The sequence below is a fragment of the Oncorhynchus mykiss genome, chromosome 31 (assembly GCF_013265735.2).
Source record: "Oncorhynchus mykiss isolate Arlee chromosome 31, USDA_OmykA_1.1, whole genome shotgun sequence".
NCBI lineage: Eukaryota > Metazoa > Chordata > Actinopteri > Salmoniformes > Salmonidae > Oncorhynchus > Oncorhynchus mykiss.
The window spans coordinates 32,912,954-32,930,517 of NC_050571.1; the positions used below are offsets into that span (position 1 = coordinate 32,912,954).

The 17,564-nt window shown below is 43.1% G+C and overlaps 2 protein-coding genes across 4 annotated transcripts; both read right to left on the reverse strand.

Moving 5' to 3' along the window:
• Window positions 1–4,619: 4,619 nt before the first annotated feature.
• Window positions 4,620–8,826, reverse strand: LOC110505029 (GTP-binding nuclear protein Ran). Of its 2 annotated transcripts, none has more exons than XM_036969615.1 (7): window positions 8,742–8,826; window positions 7,126–7,190; window positions 6,918–7,002; window positions 6,425–6,550; window positions 5,910–6,097; window positions 5,227–5,397; window positions 4,620–5,002 (listed from the first exon to the last, which is right to left on the reverse strand). In XM_036969615.1, the coding sequence occupies exons 2-7, from the start codon at window positions 7,156–7,158 to the stop codon at window positions 4,958–4,960; spliced, it is 648 nt and encodes a 215-aa protein (XP_036825510.1). In that variant the 5' UTR covers window positions 7,159–7,190; window positions 8,742–8,826; the 3' UTR covers window positions 4,620–4,957. The 2 variants fall into 2 exon arrangements, with proteins under 2 accessions (XP_036825510.1, XP_036825509.1); XM_036969614.1 differs by lacking the exon at window positions 8,742–8,826 and adding an exon at window positions 8,651–8,712.
• A 343-nt stretch (window positions 8,827–9,169) lies between these two features.
• On the reverse strand, window positions 9,170–17,550 carry LOC110505031 (NADH dehydrogenase [ubiquinone] iron-sulfur protein 8, mitochondrial). Of its 2 annotated transcripts, none has more exons than XM_021583970.2 (7): window positions 17,439–17,550; window positions 16,620–16,674; window positions 16,457–16,525; window positions 16,171–16,260; window positions 14,355–14,527; window positions 9,789–9,917; window positions 9,170–9,634 (listed from the first exon to the last, which is right to left on the reverse strand). In XM_021583970.2, exons 2-7 carry the CDS (start codon window positions 16,657–16,659, stop codon window positions 9,503–9,505), a joined length of 633 nt encoding a protein of 210 aa, XP_021439645.1. In that variant the 5' UTR covers window positions 16,660–16,674; window positions 17,439–17,550; the 3' UTR covers window positions 9,170–9,502. The 2 variants fall into 2 exon arrangements, with proteins under 2 accessions (XP_021439645.1, XP_021439646.1); XM_021583971.2 differs by lacking the exon at window positions 17,439–17,550 and adding an exon at window positions 17,208–17,227.
• Between the last annotated feature and the right edge of the window lie 14 nt (window positions 17,551–17,564).

Sequence of the window (17,564 nt, forward strand, 5' to 3'; positions counted from 1 at the left end):
TGCAGTAGTCTAGTGTGTGGTGCGGGAATAATGACAAGTGAACCTGGGGAGCTTTATGTAAACATTGACCTTAAAAAGGATCCAGATCACGGAATCCACGCGAAACTAACTCAGACCACCTTTTGAGATGGTTTCAGTTCGGTTTGCTTCGGGAACTCTTTTGAGGAGTTAGAAATGCTTGAGTGTTCACACTGGACCAAAAATATATATAAGGAGCCTCACTGAGTTCACAAACATTGTCTGAAAGGGACCAAGAGTGAAAACACCCACATTGACAATATGATGTTCATTAGGACATTCTCGTAAAAAAAGCCTGCACGCATCGGAATGTGCACCACGTCTCTGCGTATTTACTCACGGGTATGTGCATGCATTTGTTTGGTAAATAGGCCTACACAGGGTCGATGTTTATGGCCTATTCTGCCCCACCTCTAGTGGGACCTTACATTCACTCATTTACAGTCACACAGATGTGTAATCTATCTCTGTTAAAATCGCAGTGGTATCTAACTGTTCACAACAATACACACTAATCGAAAAGTAAAATAATGGAATTAAGAAAAATATAAATATTAGATTGAGCAATGTCGGAGTGATATTGACTAAAATATTGTAGAATATACAACTGTACTACTGAGATGAGATGAGTAAAGCAGTATGTAAACATTATTAAAGTGGCCAGTGATTACAAGTCTATGTATATAGGGCAGCAACCACGAAGGTGCGTTAGCGGGTGGAAGCCGGCTAGTGACGGCTGTTTAACAGTCTAATGGCCTTGAGATAGAAGCTATTTTTCAGTCTCTCGGTCTCAGCTTTGATTCACCTGTACTGACAACGCCGCTGGATGATAGCGGGGTGAACAGGCGGTGGCTCAGGTGGTTGATGTCCTTGATGATATTGTTGGTCTTCCTGTGACATCAGGTGCTGTAGGTGTCCTGGAGGGCAGGTAGTTTGCCCCGGGTGATACGTTAGGTAGATCGCTTTTGAGCGGGTGGCCCGTGAGTGATAGTTTGATAGCTTTTGTATTGTTTTATTATGGCACCACCACGAATGAGAGTGGGCAAGTAGCCTCGCGCACAATACCATACTCTCTCCCTCAAAATACACACACTAAACAATTCACAGACATAACCAATCAATAATCACCACAAATCCTATTAAAGTGAATTTGAGGACTGGAACGTTCGTGAATGCTGAGAATTGTTGAAATCCTGTATCGCGTCATTCTGATTGGACCACTGGCTGTTACGAGTCCACAATCAGTGAGGCTACAATCAGAGCCTTGCAGTACGGGGAATGTTGATTTCTCTAAGACGCAACAAGGCTGACACCCGGTGGTCTTTCCGACAAACTGCAACCTAATAGAGCGTAGTGTGGGGAATAGGCCACAACAAATTATTTATATAGACATTAGAGTACTGATTGGGGGCGCCTTGTTGAAGCCACCATCTTGGCACTCCTACACCGTTGTAAAAAATATTTTTGAAGCTTTTGAAATGCATGTAATACATACTTTTATATGATATGTGAGCGCCAATATGTCCTACCGGTGGCTTCAAAGCCCATAGCATCAGCAATTAAAATAAAATGTTATTGGTCATCACATATTTTGCAGATGTTATCGCAGGTGCAGCAAAATGCTTGTTTTTTGCCCCAACATTGCAGTTATACCTAACAAAAAAAATACAAAAGCAATGTTTGAGTCCAGAATATAAATATAATGATGTGAATAGACAGTATATGAACAAAAAAAGTGTGGAGCATTAGTTATATAGGACAGAAGGTAAACGTTATTAAAGTGACCAGTGTTCAATGACTATGTACATCGGGCAGTAGTCTCTAAAGTGCAGGGTAGAGTACTGAAATCCAGGGCTAATATACAGTGCCTTGCGAAAGTATTCGGCCCCCTTGAACTTTGCGACCTTTTGCCACATTTCAGGCTTCAAACATAAAGATATAAAACTGTATTTTTTTTGTGAAGAATCAACAAGTGGGACACAATCATGAAGTGGAACGACATTTATTGGATATTTCAAACTTTTTTAACAAATCAAAAACTGAAAAATTGGGCGTGCAAAATTATTCAGCCTCTTTACTTTCAGTGCAGCAAACTCTCTCCAGAAGTTCAGTGAGGATCTCTGAATGATCCAATGTTGACCTAAATGACTAATGATGATAAATACAATCCACCTGTGTGTAATCAAGTCTCTGTATAAATGCACCTGCACTGTGATAGTCTCAGAGGTCAGTTAAAAGCACAGAGAGCATCATGAAGAACAAGGAACACACCAGGCAGGTCCGAGATACTGTTGTGAAGAAGTTTAAAGCCGGATTTGGATTCAAAAAGATTTCCCAAGCTTTAAACATCCCAAGGAGCACTGTGCAAGCGATAATATTGAAATGGAAGGAGTATCAGACCACTGCACATCTACCGAGACCTGGCCGTCCCTCAACTTTCAGCTCATACAAGGAGAAGACTGATCAGAGATGCAGCCAAGAGGCCCATGATCACTCTGGATGAACTGCAGAGATCTACAGCTGAGGTGGGAGACTCTGTTCATAGGACAACAATCAGTTGTATATTGCACAAATCTGGCCTTTATGGAAGAGTGGCAAGAAGAAAGCCATTTCTTAAAGATATACATAAAAAGTGTCGTTTAAAGTTTGCCACAAGCCACCTGGGAGACACAAACATGTGGAAGAAGGTGCTCTGGTCAGATGAAACCAAAATTGAACTTTTTGGCAACAATGCAAACGTTATGTTTGGCGTAAAAGCAACACAGCTCATCACCCTGAACACACCATCCCCACTGCCAAACATGGTGGTGGCAGCATCATGGTTTGGGCCTGCTTTTCTTCAGCAGGGACAGGGAAGATGGTTCAAATTGATGGGAAGATGGATGGAGCCAAATACAGGACTGGAAGAAAACCTGATGGAGTCTGCAAAAGACCTGAGACTGGGACGGAGATTTGTCTTCCAACAAGACTGATCCAAAACATAAAGCAAAATCTACAATGGAATGGTTCAAAAATAAACATATCCAGGTGTTCGAATGGCCAAGTCAAAGTCCAGACCTGAATCCAATCGAGAATCTGTGGAAAGAACTGAAAACTGCTGTTCACAAATGCTCTCCATCCAACCTCACTGAGCTCGAGCTGTTTTGCAAGGAGGAATGGGAAAAAATGTCAGTCTCTCGATGTGCAAAACTGATAGACATACCCCAAGCGACTTACAGCTGTAATCGCAGCAAAAGGTGGCGCTACAAAGTATTAACTTAAGGGGGCTGAATAATTTTGCACGCCCAATTTTTCAGTTTTTGATTTGTTAAAAAAGTTTGAAATATCCAATAAATGTCATTCCACTTCATGATTGTGTCCCACTTGTTGATTCTTCACAAAAAAATAGTTTTATATCTTTATGTTTGAAGCCTGAAATGTGGCAAAAGGTCGCAAAGTTCAAGGGGGCCGAATACTTTCGCAAGGCACTGTATTTTAGGTACTAATCTATGGATTTCACATGACTTGGCAGGGACGCAGCCATAGGTGGGCCTGGGAGAGCATAGGCCCACCCACTTGGCATGTGAGTTCATCCCCACAAAAGGCTTTATTACAGATAGAAATACTCCAGTCTCGTCAGCAGTACGACTGGCTGCTCTCAGACGATTCCCCCAGGCGAAGAAGCCGGATGTGGAGGTCCTGGGCTGGCGTGGTTAAACACGGTTGGACTTTTGCAAAGTTCTCTAAAAGGACGTTGGAGGCAGCTCATGGTAGAGAAATGAACATTCAATAATCCGGCAACAGCTCTGGTGGACATTCCTGCAGTTACCATTTCAATTGCACACTCAACTTGAGACGTCGGTGGCATTGTGTTGTAGCATAACTGCACATTTTAGTGGCCTTTTGTCCACAGCACAAGGTCCAACTGTGTAATGATAACTGTTTAATTAGTTTCTTTACATGCCACACCGGTCAATGTGGCTGGATTATCTTGGCAAATGGGAAACGCTCAGTAACAGGTACATAAACAAATTTGTTCACAATTTGAGAAATAGGCTTTTTGAGCATATGGAAAATGCGACCTTTTATTTCAGCGCATGAAACCAACACATTTACATGTTGCGTTTATTTTTGTTCAGTACATAACATTAGCCTCAAATCTGTGACCATAAGTAGTTGCACCTCTTAATTAAACCATGGTGTTTAAAGACTCACCAGGAGTCTGCAATGAAGTCCTCCTGAGTAAACAGAATGGAATACATCTGCAGTGAGCTACATGCCCTCACATACTGGATAAGCAAAAATTAAAACATTTTGTTCACCCACCTTTTAAGAAACAAATGCGTGTTATTCCCACCAGGACATTGGGAGATTTTCTTCAGAAGTTACACCGCACAGTACAGAGTATCAGGGTCAGAGCCCATTTCATTTCCACTCAATTATAGAAAATACAATAAAATAACTTTTCCTCATAGGGAAATTTGAATTCCAGTTTTACTTCCTGAATTGAAATTCACCCCAACCCTGCGTAATAAATCAGCTACTGGAAAGATTTGAGTCTACAATGCTCAACTTCTACCCCCAACGACATGTCAGAACAATGAATCAAAGACAACTGCATGTTGTATTGAGAATGTTTTTATTCAAAGTTAATTCCCCCAAGTGCTTCCGGTCAGTCGGCCTTAGCCAAGCGTGTGCCGGGTAAGGGCAGAGGGTGGTGCTTGATAATGGTGAGCTGCACATTACCATGCCAACACTAGGACGGGTGTCTTACAATGAAACTAGAGAACCACACGACTTTACCAAGTTTGTATTTTTATCTGTTTTAAAACAGAAACGGAAAAAAGTTCCAAAATAAAAATAAATCTGCAACGGGATTTTACATTTAAAGGGGCCAAACTCCAACAACTTCCTGACACACGGGGGGGGGGGGGGGGGTCATACATACATACATAACAGGTTAAAGGTCATCATCTTCATCTGGGAGCGCTGTTTCTGATGCAACCTGGAGAGGGGGAGCCAGAAGTGAATAACGGTTAGTGTTACGACAATACACCATTTACAAATCAGCAACATTGATGCATGTTATTATCTAGCCATTCTGATTTAATTTCCTACAGTAAGACACTGATAAGATCAGATCCTTACGATCCAATTTAAACCGATAACATTTGACTGTCTCGACGCAGTCCATCTACCCATGCTGAGCCACTGTGCGGTTCTACTCACTTTGAGGTCATGCTCGTACTGCGCTGCGAGGGAGGGGTCCATGAGGATCTCTGGTGGGGCGAGAGCGGGCATGGCCACGAACTCCAGGTTGGGGTCTCCAATCAGCTTCCGTGCTAGCCACAGGAAGGGCTTCTCAAAGTTGTAATTACTCTTGGCAGAGATGTCGTAGTACTGAGAGAGGGAGAAGAGGGTTATAACATAACTGTGGAGAACAAGGTGTAAAATGTTTATTTACCCATTATTTCATCAGGGCTAGTCTCAGTTTGCACAGAAACCCAGATACACTGCTATACTTACTGACTTTATTGTCCCCACGGGGAAGTTGTGTTGCAGTGTCATGCACATGTTTAAAGTGGTATTTAAATACAAAACAAAATTGACAATACAACATTCATAAGTATATACATTCAATACAACGCTCATAATATACATTCATAAATATATTTTTAAAATTGTTTTATTGGTAAGACTGGCTTGCTGCCCTAACTGAGTAGATAGGAACATTAGCCCACACTATTTAGGAGGGATATCACACCTGGCACAAATTATTGTCTAGTTCTGTTTTTCTTGCTGAGGGGTGCCCTATACCTGTGCCCAGAGGGGAGTATTTCAAAGCCCGGGTACAGGGGGTGGCTTGGTACAACACCGCCAGTCAACAATATTAAAAAGTGTGTAATTAGTACCTGGAGGTTCTTCTTGCGATGGAATACGATGCTCTTGGCTTTGACTTTCCTGTCTTTGATGTCTACCTTGTTGCCGCAGAGGACTATGGGAATGTTCTCACAGACTCGCACCAGATCACGATGCCAGTTGGGTACGTTCTTGTAGGTGACTCGGGACGTGACGTCAAACATGATGATTGCGCACTGGGCTGGAGAGCAGGAGGAGAGGAAAGAGGGAGCAGAGGAAAAAAGTACAGAAGGGGATTCAGAGAGTGAAGAGGCAAAGAAAGCAAGAGAAGGATGTAGAGAGGGAGTGTCACAACATTAATCTAGTCAACATAGCATCCTTACTGGAGGAGGCAGAGTTTACCCAGAATAGCTTTGTCATTCTCTACTAGACAGTCAGCCCCCCCGCCGCAAAGCTCTGTCGGCAAGTATGTCAGTAGAGCAGGGAGTTATTTTTAGTAACTAGGGCCCAGAGTTTTTCCTCTTGGCAAAACTTCCAGGCCAAGCAAACAAGCACTTTTATACAATACCTTGGATGTAGTAGCCATCTCGGAGCCCTCCAAACTTCTCCTGCCCGGCTGTGTCCCACACATTATATTTGATGGCCCCTCTGTTGGTGTGGAATACCAGCGGGTGCACCTCCACTCCCAGCGTGGCTGGAAAAGGGGAAAGAAGAACAGAAACCCATCACGACAGGCGAAAGAAGGGAGACAAGGAGAGGTAGTGAGAAATAAGGAAGAGAAAAGAGGAAGTGGGCAGAAGAGAAGAGACAGTTTAGAAACAGGTGTTTACAAGGCTGGTGCTGGAACGGTGGCTGTTGGTTTCATTCCGAGTCAATCCCTTGCTGCACACTTATCTGGTGCCTCCATGTATCCCCTCTTTCTTATGACTTAAACTCCAACAAACCATCCTACCACTACAGGCTGAGTGCAAAGGCCTAAAACATGTGGATGTGTTGGTGGGTTCGCGCTATAAATGGGTGTGTTGGTGTAAGTAATTACATGCTGGTGGGGAGTGACTTACCAACATATTTCTTCTCAAACTCTCCCGTCAAATGTCTTTTGACGAAAGTGGTCTTTCCCGTTCCTCCATCACCAACCAACACAAGCTGAGAGGGTAAGAGCGTTAGAAGTTGGAACACATGGGGGGGGGGGCTAGTTATCCATGACATGCTTCATGTTCTAAAACAAAATAAACAGTACATGTGTGAGATAGAAGGAAAAACCCTCACCTTGAACTGGACCTGCGGCTCTCCCTCTGCCATTGTGGAATGTGTCGTGGGTTTTTTATGTTCTCCTAAAACACAGATCGGATGGTATGGTTAGCGAGCTAGTATAGTTAGCTGGCTACCCTGGCTAGCTGGATCAACTAACTAACTAGTAGTGGCTAATGAGATTGTAGTTTTGCAAAGGGGGTTCCCAAACTTTTTCGCACTGTCCATTTCTTTTGACACCCCTTATTGGAGAGAATTTTGCTGGTTTAAATCTTGTTTTCTGCAATTCTACACATTTGCTCGTGTTTAATGTGACATTGAGTGACAAATTATAATATACATGGGCTAAAAAAACGAAATAAAGAAACCTTAGCTGACATGGGCTATTTGATCTGGACATTTCTGACAAGTTATAAATAGCGCTCTAAAGTGTGCAATGACGAAAATGACAAGATTACCTGACAATGCACTAACCAATTTCGAATCGGCACTATTACAACTTTCAAAAGCATTTTTAAAGCCTGACAGAGTTCCTTTATACAAATGTTTTCTTATTTAGGTCCCCCGCCCCACAGCGGTTTGTGAACCACTGAACTACAACCACCAAACAACCATTCGACATAGCAGCACGCGTCCAAGCTAACCAACAAGAAACCTTGGTAACTAGCTGCGCGTTCTATTAAACTAGCAACTTATTCCTAAACCTTTGCATATTTCCGGACATCTGACAAATCAGGACATTACAACGTGTAAACAATCCGATCGATAACCTAAATTCAGGCCTGTAGTTATGACTTCTAAATATAATATTAATCAGTTCGTGTGATGTCACGTTAGTTAGCTAGCCAGCACAGCATGCAGTCTAAACGCCGAGGATGGCTAGCCAGTACAGCATGCAGTCTAAACGCCGAGGATGGCTAGCCAGCACAGCATGCAGTCTAAACGCCGAGGATGGCTAGCCAGCACAGCATGCAGTCTAAACGCAGAGGATGGCTAGCTAGCACAGCATGCAGTCTAAACGCCGAGGACGGCTAGCTAGCACAGCATGCAGTCTAAACGCAGAGGATGGCTAGCTAGCACAGCATGCAGTCTAAACGCCGAGGATGGCTAGCTAGCACAGCATGCAGTCTAAACGCCGAGGACGGCTAGCTAGCGCGTACGTTAGCTAGTTAGCGTTTGAGTGCGCCATTCAGCAGGCTGCCGCACTTTTCTAATTTCGGCTGGAACAATGTCTGTGCAGCACAATCTGTTCTCTGGCTAATTCACAGTCTAAGTAATGGTTCTGTTATGTAACAAATTAACCCTGCACAAAACTGCTACAGTCTGATATTTGTATGGAGAATAACAATATAACGAAACATCCTCAATCAAATCTATAAACGAAACAATAAATTAAAGTTGCCATCTAACGCTAGCTAGCATTTCGCTACTGGAGCTACTCGCAAAGCTAACGTGGTCTTAGAAATCAATAAAACTGTCTAACAACTTCGCTTATTGCCAAAATAATTACTTAACTGAAGGTATAAATACACAAATAACGCACTTTGGTGTCTCTGATTGTCCCAATTTTGATTCACAATGATTACAAATTGAATGTAGACTAGCATCACACCAGGAAAAATGTTCAGACTCACCCGGCGTTGAAACGAAGCGGAAAAGAGTAAATGGCTACGTCCGCGGGAGATTCAGCTACGACCTGAGTCCGTTTCCGCTCATATCACGTGATCAACGCCAGCGATAAACTGTTTTTGTTGCAACAATTGAGATATTAAAAACGTTGCGACTCTCAGTGATATACACGTAGGTAGTAAAGCTTTATGGTGGTTTAAAAACAAATTATGAACGTTTTGTAAAATGTAACATGCATGTTTTTTTGTTGTTGCCATGGTTGCTTTTTCCCCCCAGTAATTTCTTCTGCAATTTGGCCATATGATTTCTAGACAATGGAAGAGTGCAAGCTATAATATTTGTATTCAAACTATGCCAACCCATCTCTTTCTAATCTTCATTCAATCACACATGTACTTCATGCCCAAATCAGTATGAAACGGTACAAACAGGAGGCCTTCAGAACACAATTTATTTTCTTCTTACAAATAAGCTACAATTAAATCGACAGTTATTATAATGCTTATTCAAAATCTCATATGACAACATTTGCATGAGGTATACACTTAAATCAAATAGTGATTAATGCAAATGTGTGCGCTTTTGCTTTTACACTTGTGCGTGTTTATTTGACTTTGACAATATGCCTACTGGCTCTATGTTAAAAGTATGATCTATTGTGTAGTTGGTGAATTATTAATTGACATAGGATTGTCTTAGTGTTTACAGTATGCATAGTATAGGTAGTTAGCCAGTATGATGGTGGTTGGTGTGCCAGTATGATGGTCTATCTATAGAGGTAGTCTGCCTGTATGTTGGCAGCAATCTCCGACTCCCACTGATCTCCATTGTTCAGCAGCTTCTCTTTGTTGTACAGCAACTCCTCGTGGGTCTCCGTAGCAAACTCAAAGTTTGGACCCTGAAGGACATGAAAAAGTGAAATAAGACCAGAAACCCTTAACCCTAGAATACACCAGAAGTTGGAGAATATGCAACTGAAAGTTCTGTTCTCTTATGACCAAAGCCACTAGAATTTGACAAGCGGTGAGTGTGTGAGATTTCCAGCTGTTCACCTCCACAATAGCATCAACAGGGCAGGCCTCCTGGCAGAAGCCACAGTAGATGCACTTGGTCATGTCAATGTCGTAGCGAGTGGTTCTTCTGCTGCCGTCTGCACGAGTCTCAGCCTCAATGGTAATGGCCTGGGGCAGACAGGGGGGCAGCAGAGAGAGGACAGAATGAGCAGGCAGAGGGAAATAAACTATGTCAGTGTCCGAATACCAATACCGTCGTACTAAATCATATAAAAACAAAGTGTAATAATATGTGAAATACCCAAAACAGTACTCAAGATTGCGTCATCTAATGCGCGATTACGTTGACTCCCGCCATTCGTTCATTGTAGAACAGCGCGTCAATTTATCTGATTATCAGCTGTTGTCAAACACGTGCGTCGGAAAAGACAAGTGAATTCTACTAGATCGAACGTGAAAATGAGTATTCAGTTTAAGTATGTAGTAAGCTGCTATGGGTATTCGGACACAACCAGTGTGTACCCTATGAGCTGTGCAGTGGGTATTCGATTACCTTACCGGGGGAGGTAACTGGCCTTTGTAGGGGTTACCTGGTTGGTGTACCATTGCATAGTAAAGTATATGAAGTTACCGATACCCTGGGTAGTGTTATGGACTGCAGGTACACTACATGACCAAAAGTATGTGGACACCTGCTCGTCAAACATCTCATTACAAAATCCTGGGCATTAAATATGGAGTTGGTCCCCCCTTAGCTGCTTTAACATCCTCCACTCTTCTGGGAAGGCTTTCCACTATCTGATGGAACATTGCTGCGGGGACTTGCTTCTATTCAGCCACAAGTGCATTAGCCATGCATTAGCCATGAACCATGAAAAAAAGCCCCAGACCATTATTCCTCCTCCACCAAACTTTACAGTTGGCACTATGCATTGATGCAGGTGGCGTTCTCCTGGCATCCACCAAACCCAGATTTGTCTGTCGGACTGCCAGATGGTGAAGCGTGATTCATTACTCCTGAGAACGCGTTTCCACTGATCCAGAATCCAATGGCGGCAAGCTTAACACCACTCTAGCCAATGCTTGGCATTGCACATGGTGATCTTGGGCTTGTGTGCAGCTGCTCGGTCATGGAAACCCATTTCATCGAGCTACCAATAAACAATTCTTGTGTGGTTTTATCAACGATAAACCAAGTTCATACATGTAGATAGATAGCTAAAGAAAGATATGGCCGGAAGAACCAAAACGTGCACCCAGAACTGAGTTTGGGAAACGGTGGAACGGAGATGGCGGACACTGAGGTTTTGTTTGAAATGGCTAGTGAGTCGAGTGAAGCTAATAGTACAGAAAGTGAGAATGAGTGGGTTACGGTGACAAAGAAAAAAAGGGAAACAAAAGAAGTAAAGCTGTTGGAAAATAGGAAACCATTTCTTTTGGTCGGAGTCAGGGTTTTGGATCAATGATACTTGGGAAATCCGTGTAACATCCCCAGGAACATCTGGAATGTGTTGGAAGAAAGTGTGGAGTCAGTGAGAGTCACAAGACGTGGTCTTATTTGGATTTTTTGTGTGTCTGCGGAGCAGAACAAGTGTGTTTTAAGACTCATAATGATATCAGACTGGAATGTTTCCAGTATGGATTTTCGTTGCAGGGAGCCTATCAAGGGGGATATTTCTGCGGTGGCTCAAGAAAAAAATGCAGAGAATATAACTGAAGACAACGATGTGGTTGGTGCTCGTCGATTGAGGTGAGGTGGACGGAGAAAAGAAGTTCACTTCATCCATGCTACTGTTCTTTGAGGAAGAGTCCCTCCCTTCACATCTAAAGTTAGGATTCGTGGTATACCCTGTAAGAGCTTCTGTGCACAAGCCCCTTCAGTGTCATACACGTAAAAGATTTGGTCATGTGTCAAGTGTGTGCAGAAGGGAAAAAATATTGTATGCCAGATGAAGGGAAATGCTGCAACTGTGGAGGTGAACGTGTGCCTGAATTCTTGGAATGTCCTGTTAGGGTGAAAGACAATGAGGTGGCACGGGAAAGGCGTGTCCAGCATGTCTCCTATCTGGCGGCGGTGAGAAAATTGGAAGGAACAAGTGGCAGGGAAGAAGCAATGGTAGTAAGAGCCACCAAGACCAGTGAATGTTTCTCATCAACCCGAGAGATAGTGAAATGCCACATGTTAAAAAAAGGTGGACTTTGTGTTATTTATTGCAAGGATTATAAACTGTACAGCACAAGCAGAGAAATCGAAGAAAATTGGAATCATTGTGAATGCCGCTGAATGTTTTATGGGTCTTCGCGATTTCATAGCCGAGGCCGTGCAAGAAATCCCGTCAGGTGAATGTAACCCCATCACAGTCCCCTGAGGCTGTGTAGGGATGTATTTTGAAGTGGACTGTGAATGAAGAAGTATGATGTTTTTTGTACGTCGTTGTTTTCCCCTTTCCCGGAATGTTTTTTGTTTGTTTCTTATTCAATACCCTGTCCAGCTGGTGGAGGTAATGCACCATTAACATTGGATGCCAACCGCTGTTAAACCCCATCGAATAAGAAGAACAATTCTTGTGCTGACGTTGCTTCCAGAGTCCGTTTGGAACTCGGTAGTGAGTGTTGCAACCGAGGACAGACCATTTTTACCCGCTTCAGCGATCCTGTTCTGTGAGGTCTACCACTTCGCGGCTAAGCCATTGTTGCTCCTTGACGTTTCCACATCTTACAATAACAGGACTTACAGTTGACCGGGGCAGCTCTAGTAGGGCAGAAATTTGACGAACTGACTTGTTGGAAAGGTGGCATCCTATGACGGTGCCACATTGAAAGTCTCTGAGCTCATCAGTAATGCCGCTCTATTGCCAATGTTTGTCTATGGAGAATGCATGTGTGCTCGATTTTCTACACCTGTCAGAAACGGGTGTGGCTGAAATAGCCGAATACACTAATTTGAAGGGTTGTCCGCATACTTTTGTATATACAGTGACTTCGGAAAGTATTCAGACCCCTAGACTTTTTCCACATTCTGTTACATTACAGCCTTGTTCTAAAATGGATGAACAAAAATAGAAAATCCTCAATCTACACATAATACCCCATAATGACAAAGTAAAAACAGGTTTTTAGACATAAATACCTTATTTACATATGCCACTCGAAATTAAGCTCAGGTGCATCCTATTCCCATTGATCATCCTTAAGATGTTTCTACAACTTGATTGCTGTCCACCTGTGGTAAATTCAATGGATTTCATAAGGTCCCACAGTTGACAGTGCATGTCAGAGCAAAACCCAAGCCATGAGGTCAAAGGAATTGTCCGTAGAACTCCGAGACAGGATTGCGTTGAGGAAGGTTACTAAAAAATGTCTGCAGCATTGAAGAGTCCCAAGAACACAGTGGCCTCCATCATTCTTAAATGGAAGAAGTTTTGAACCACCAAGACTATTCCTAGAGCTGGCCACCCAGCCAAACTGAGCAATTGGGGTAGAAGAGCCTTGGTCAGGGAGGTGACCAAAAACCCGATGGTCACTCTGACAGAACTCTAGCGTTCCTCTGTGGACATGGGAGAACCTTCCAGAAGGACAACCATCTCTGCAACACTCCACCAATCAGGCCTTTATGGTAGAGTTGCCAGACTGAAGCCACTTCTCAGTAAAAGGCAGATGACAGCCCGCTTGGAGTTTGCCAAAAGGAACCTAAAGACTTTCAGACCATGAGAAACAAGATTCTCTGGTCTGATGAAACCAAGATTGAACTATTTGGCATGAATGCCAAGCGTCACGTCTGGAGGAACCCTGGCAACATCCCTACAGTGAAGCATGGTGGTGGCAGCATCATGCTGTGGGGATGTTTTTGAGCGGCGGGGACTGGGAGACTAGTCAGGTTTGAGGCACAGATGAACGGAGCTAAGTACAGAAAGATCGATGAAAACCTGCTCCAGAGCACTCAGGAGTTCAGATTGGGGCGAAGTTTCACTTTCCAACAGGACAACAACCTTAAGCACACAGCCAAGACAACACAGGAGTAGCTTCGGGACAAGTCTCTGAATTTCCTTGAGTGGCCCAGCCAGAGCCCGGACTTGAACCCGATCAAACATCTCTGGAGGGAACTGAAAATAGCTGTGCAGCGACGCTCCCCATCCAACCAGACAGAGCTTGAGAGGATCTGCAGAGAGGAATGGGAGAAACTCCCCAAATACAGGTGTGCCAAACTTGTAGCATCATACCCAAGAAGACTTGAGGCTGTAATCGCTGCCAAAAGTGCTTCAACAAAGTACTGAGTAAAGGGTCTTAATACTTATGCAAATGTGATATTTAAGTTAATTTTTATAAATGAGTAAAAATGTATAAAAATCTGTTTTTGCTTTGTCATTATGGGGTATTGTGTGTCAATTGATGGATGGAAAAAAACGATGTAATCAATTTTAGAATAAGGCTGTAACCTATTGCAATGTGGAAAAAGTCAAGGGGTCTGAATACTTTACGAAGGCAAGCAGGTATTAATGATGCATATGCCTACAGTAGTTTGTAGTACTAGTGAGTATAGTGGCCAAGGCATTGAGGGCAGTGTAGTGCTTTACCAGTGTGTTTATATGGGTGTATATGGGTCACCTGGGCAGGGCAGACAGCCTCACACAGCTTGCAGGCGATACAGCGCTCCTCTCCATTGGGGTACCGGCGCAGAGCGTGTTCACCACGGAAACGAGGAGACAGGGGACCCTTCTCAAACGGGTAGTTGATGGTAGCGGGCTCGCGGAATAGGTAACTCATAGTCATCCCCAATCCTGGAGGAGTGTGTGGGAAAGACAGGTAAAGAAATGTTACTTAAGGTGTGTGTGTGCGCATCACTGGAGTACCGCAAGGCCCACGAGCTCTGGGGTCCCATTCGTCTGTCATCGATGTCTATTTTATTTGACTTAATAAATCATTTTGACAGTAACCCTGCAAAAAGTAATTCATAAACCTTTTCCATTTGTACTAGGAAGCTAAGCGTTTGTTTCTTGGGCTTCAGGAATGTGGCTGAAAAAGTGAATGAGGGGAAGCTTACTCAGGTAGTTCTTTGTGGTTTTTAGTTTAGAAAACAAAAATCTCTGCAGAAGCGACAGTTACAGGGACGGTAAAAACAGCTATATTTATGTAGCAACGTCAGGAAAACTGTGAAGGGAGTTGTGCTTCAAAATGAGCAAGTTTGCAACATCTTCAATTGAGCCTCTCATTCTTAATTGCCAGCCTCAACGCGTTAAGGAAAGAGATTAACTGTCGCCTACAGGAAGCTCTAGGGACAGGTCATTTGGATACTGGACAGACGATAAATTGTCAGATGCAAACAGATTATCGTCTTTCACAGACAACACTTCTTGAGGGCTTGAACAAAAGATGGCAGTTTACGTTTTTGTTCATACATGGTGAACCAGCGTTTGAGTTGTGTGGTTGCAATATCAACTGCCCCTTATCTCTGGTCTATCTTGGCATGCATCATTCAAGACTGCGTTTAAATTGTGTGCAGCACAATGGACATATAACGCACAATGTCTCAGGAAAGACTGTCTGGGTTGGTAATACTCACTATAGAAAACAGTCAGGCTCCCAACCTGGACCTACAGCCCTTGGCGAAAACATTTGCACACAAAAAAGGAAGCCTTCAGGACACCAGGGGAGTCTCTTAAATTGGATTTAATTTAATTCACCTTGAATATTGCAGTCCATTCGTGTAGGCTACTATCCAGACATAATCTGCCCAGTTCAACAATAAATAGTGGCTGAATTTATCCTCAAGACAACTACTTTTTCCTCATTGTTAGGCTATTTGATGTGAATTTTTATAAAAAGCTAAATACGGTATATAGCTATAGATAGTACACTGCATAATGAAACAAACCCTAATAAGCTAGTGTTTTGAGAGTGGACTGACTATTATTTAGTATTAATAGACTTGTTATACGCACAACTTTTTACCCAAGCTGGGTGAGAGAGTGAGGATGGCTCATCTCATGCAGGCTCTGGTAACCTATACAGGACAGTTGTATATTCCCCCCCAAAATTAATTGGTAGCTGATTAGTATGCTGTTGCATCAAACATTTATTTTACAATCTGCAATGTTTGAATGTCCAACTTTAATTGCATTATTGCTGCCAACCAGCAGTCTAAAAATAGCAGCATTGCGACACTGTGTATAGCTTTGTGAAATGTTAGGCTTAACATGAGAAAATGCCGACCAAATAGGCCTACCAATACACATTAATCCATTAGCTAAAGCTAAGCTAAACCCTGGCACCCCAGAAAACCTATCAATGTTTGCAGCCGCATAGACATGTCGCAATTTCAGCACCATGGACAGTGGTCGGTAGAGTCTGTACTTTGATTTGTATTTTTATTTTAGAGGGGGGGACTCCAGAGAAACTGTGTTATGCAAGTGGTGTGTGTCACCTCTGAAGAGCTCGGTCCACAGGAGAGTCTGAGCAGCTCGGTCTGTGATGGACCTCATATCAAGAGGAAGTTCCTTGGCATTCACATACTCTATATATACACACACACACACACACACACACACACACACACACACACACAGAGAGAGAGAAAGGAGAACAAGATGAGAGCGAGGGGAGAACAAGAGAGGACAAAGAAGAGAACAAGAGATGAGAGAGGCAGCTATGAAGCCAAATCAAATTCATTGTTATGGGTACTACTGAATATCAACATTTGTGTTACTTACTGTACATCCCTCTCTGCACACTGAGGCTGAAGTGTCGAACCAAACCGGGGCTGATAACTCCAAAGGTGCCTACCAAATAAACAGAATAGACAGTGACACATGTAACCCCCCCCCCCCCCCCCCCCCCATGATAGCAATTTGATTTACAGGTGTCTAGTCTTACCTGGCCTGGGGCAGTAAAGCAAACGCACTGCAGTAGACATTGAAGCAAGAAGAAACTGGAGAGAGAGAGATATGGACCATTTGTTGAATAGTTGGTCAATGAGGCAAATAGGCAAAATTGTGGATTCCTGATCCCACATGTCCAACAGTAGAAACAACCTTTCTCTCTGCCCCTACGTGACCTCCAGTGAGCACATCCTAAACACAAACCTCTTCGAGAGTGTATGTAAGGTGGTGAACAGATTGTCGGGCAGCTGCTTTACCCTGCACTTTCCTAATCTCCCATCCCCAATCTGGCTTTTCGGCGACGTCACAGGTCACACAAAAGCGCCATGCATAAGCACTTTCACAGCCAATCACACTGACCTTACAAATAAATACTGCAGGCTACCGTACAATTGTAGCCCCCCAAAATTTACAATGTATAGGCTACAACTGTAGGAAGACGTTGTCACTAGCAAAGAAAGTTGAAAGACAAAGCGTGCAGTTTCTCGTAAATCCCGAATAGTTTATAACTTTAACTAGGCTGTTTTGATAAATAAACCTTGAGGAAAAACGGTTATATTTAAAACTCTGAATAATAACTCACTATCGACAGTAGGCTATCCGAGCTGTCTGGACCATATGATGGTGAAGCTGTTCAGGCAACAATAATTACATGCTGCGCACTTAAATACCGCTGTCCAGACCGGACCGTTTACTTCGCAAGTATTCTAAGCACTGTAATTGAAAATGCAGGAATACCGATTCAAAAACAAAATAAACATGTCAAATTACATATTTGTTTAAAAAAAACAGCATCAAACATTGTGAAACATACCTGCTCCCACAACCTGTGATAACAGACGCAAGGGACAACGGTCTATGCACTTGCACTGTTGCTCTGAGAGGAGGGGAACTCAGACGAGGCTTGTGAAACAGCAGTGTACTGTAGACCTGGGTAGAC

Coding starts and splice junctions, on each gene's coding strand:
- LOC110505029 (XM_036969615.1), bottom strand. CDS start 7,158: ATGGCAGAGGGAGAGCCGCAGGTCCAGTTCAAG. Junction 5,398..5,909: donor ATCGCAAGAAGAACCTCCAG/GTACTAATTACA, acceptor TCCCTCTCTCAG/TACTACGACATCTCTGCCAA. Junction 5,003..5,226: donor AGTACGAGCATGACCTCAAA/GTGAGTAGAACC, acceptor CCCCCTCTCCAG/GTTGCATCAGAAACAGCGCT.
- LOC110505031 (XM_021583970.2), bottom strand. CDS start 16,659: ATGTCTACTGCAGTGCGTTTGCTTTACTGCCCCAGGCCAG. Junction 16,526..16,619: donor GCTTTACTGCCCCAGGCCAG/GTAAGACTAGAC, acceptor TTTATTTGGTAG/GCACCTTTGGAGTTATCAGC. Junction 9,635..9,788: donor CTGTTGATGCTATTGTGGAG/GTGAACAGCTGG, acceptor CATGTCCTTCAG/GGTCCAAACTTTGAGTTTGC.